At 34.2% G+C, this 2,307-nt stretch overlaps 1 protein-coding gene across 1 annotated transcript in view; it reads right to left on the reverse strand.

Annotated features, from left to right (window-relative positions):
* Positions 1-2,307, reverse strand: part of LOC107559080 (cleavage and polyadenylation specificity factor subunit 2-like) — a 15,747-nt gene that overhangs the window by 7,639 nt on the left and 5,801 nt on the right. Inside the window, exon 6 of the mRNA XM_016242811.1 lies at positions 495-598. Within this exon, the coding sequence (XP_016098297.1) occupies positions 495-598 (104 nt within the window). The remainder of the gene's footprint in view (positions 1-494; positions 599-2,307) is intronic.

Raw genomic sequence — 2,307 nt, forward strand, 5'->3', positions numbered from 1 at the left:
GAGCAGAAGAGACATCTGGTTATAAAGTAAAAGAGAACTGGGTTATTTTTCAGTCAGTTCACTTGTTTTGGGTCTGAGTCGGCTTCTTTAAAAATCATAAATGTGAACAGCCTTAAGCACTTCTATTTGAATGCAAAACAAATTAATTTAGAGACAAAAGGCATCTCTGGTGAGTTAGTAGCATTAGTGCAGGGTTTGCACACCCTGATCAACACAACAGCTGCTGTTTCAAAGCATTTCTATTTCATTTTAAGCAGCAGCAGGAGAAGAGATGCTGAATGTTTGACGTCACAGCTCAAAAAGCTACAACTTTGTGACCCAATCGTGCAGCTCTAGCATGAATGATTCATAAAGTATTTGTTTTTTTTCAGTGAGGATCTGTCTTATGTATATTTGTAGAGAATTACCCATAGTACACCTGATAAATGTTTGTTAGAAAGTCTTGGTTTGATTTCTCATTCTGACAGTATTTTAGTCACAAACACATTTCCACTTACTCTTTCGCCTGCTCCTCTTTTTTGGCAGCCTCTTTCTTCATTTTCTCTTTCTCCACATATTCCTCTAGTTCTCTTCCTTCCAGTCGACAGCGTTTTCTTATCTGGATTAGTTAAATGAAAAAAAAACAAACAAACATAAAATCTCTAAGAAAAAACAAATCACACATATCAATGGCTTTCCTAGGTAAATGTGAAGTTACGTGATATTTTACAAAAGCTGTTTCTTTGACGTTTTTCTGCGGCTGAAACACTGATTGAGTGATTACATGAGACATGCTACATTTCAGTAAGTTGTTCCATTTCTTTCAACACCTTCTGATGTTCATTCATGTTTATTTCATGCTATAACTTGTAGGGATGTAACGATTCACTCAACTAACGATTTGATTCGCAATGTTTTTTTACAAAATTAGATTTAAGACAAATTATAAATTAAATGTGTCCTTTTATTATTGCTTGGACAAAATACTGTACGTTTCTTTGTGAAATTGAAATATAACACTATAATAATATACTAATATAGCACTTGTAAATTATTGCTCTTTTGTTGGTTTTGATTGCTTCTATCGTCCTCATTTGTAAGTCGCTTTGGATGAAAGCGTTTGCTAAATAACAACATTTAAATATAATGTAAATGTAAATAACAAAACTAAATAGAAATTTTAAAACAAGCCCCAAATCAAATAAATAAGTAACACAAATAAAATAAATCACTACATATAAACAAACTAAGGCTTTGTCTGTGCTCTTTCCATTTAAAATTTAGAGGCAACCACTGCATTTTAATCTTGATCCAAACAAAGATGCTGCATACATGCAACATGAGCAGTTTTTAATCTAAATTAGATTGTATAATTTCGAAATCTGAAGCAAAAACTGAATTTTTTGACTTCAGTTTTGTGAAACTATGCATAAAAAATATCTGCATGAAACCGAAACAGCAGACGAGCTGAATGAGATGCAGATTCACTCTCTGCCAGCAGGTGGCGCTTAAAGCGTTTCCTTGGTTTCTGCTGTAAACAAAGCAGCGCTGCACTTATGAACTTTAATATGCATTATACAGAGGCAAGATTATAAGAAAAAATACCATCGAAAGACAGTAAGATCCCCTCAGACATACATTCATATAAACTCCAACCCCTAATTGAATCGCGATTTGTTTAGCATCTCAACCGATTTGAAGTCACATATTTAAATCGATTTTCAACCGGCTCGCGGTTAATCATTACATCCCTAATAACTAGTAAAGAGGAAGAGATGATCAGTTCACGTGCCGCTTGATCCAAGGCACTACAGCAATCTGTCACGACACATTAAAGAGCATCAATTTCATTGTAAAATTGAAAGAATTTGAAAACAAAGACTGCTCAGACACTAACATAGTCAAAATGCACCATTGGAGTGTTCATTTTGGTCTTGCAAAACTGTTAATATATACAGTATATAGCCAAATATAGAATATTTCCGGTTGCTGAAATTTCGGTGCATCACTATTGCAAAGTGGCCCAGACTTCATGCTGATCTTAAAATTAGGGCTGTCAAAATTAACGTGTTAATTGTGCGATTATTTTTTTTGTAGTTTAACACATTAATTTTGTTTTATGCCATTAACACAGTGTGGTGAGGGGGCGTGGTTCAGTGAGGTCTGTATATAAAATAAATATATATACACAGGTCTGTAAATGAAAAATTTTACCGATGTCCTCACTACATTTCTGGGTCTGGGAATATTTCAGTTGCGTTGCTGTCTATGGGAAGGTCAGAGAGCTCTCGGATTTCTTCAAAAATATCTTAATTTGTGTTCTGAAGA

This window comes from Sinocyclocheilus grahami, unplaced genomic scaffold, assembly GCF_001515645.1.
Source record: "Sinocyclocheilus grahami isolate Dianchi unplaced genomic scaffold, SAMN03320097.WGS_v1.1 scaffold674.1, whole genome shotgun sequence".
Taxonomy (NCBI): domain Eukaryota; kingdom Metazoa; phylum Chordata; class Actinopteri; order Cypriniformes; family Cyprinidae; genus Sinocyclocheilus; species Sinocyclocheilus grahami.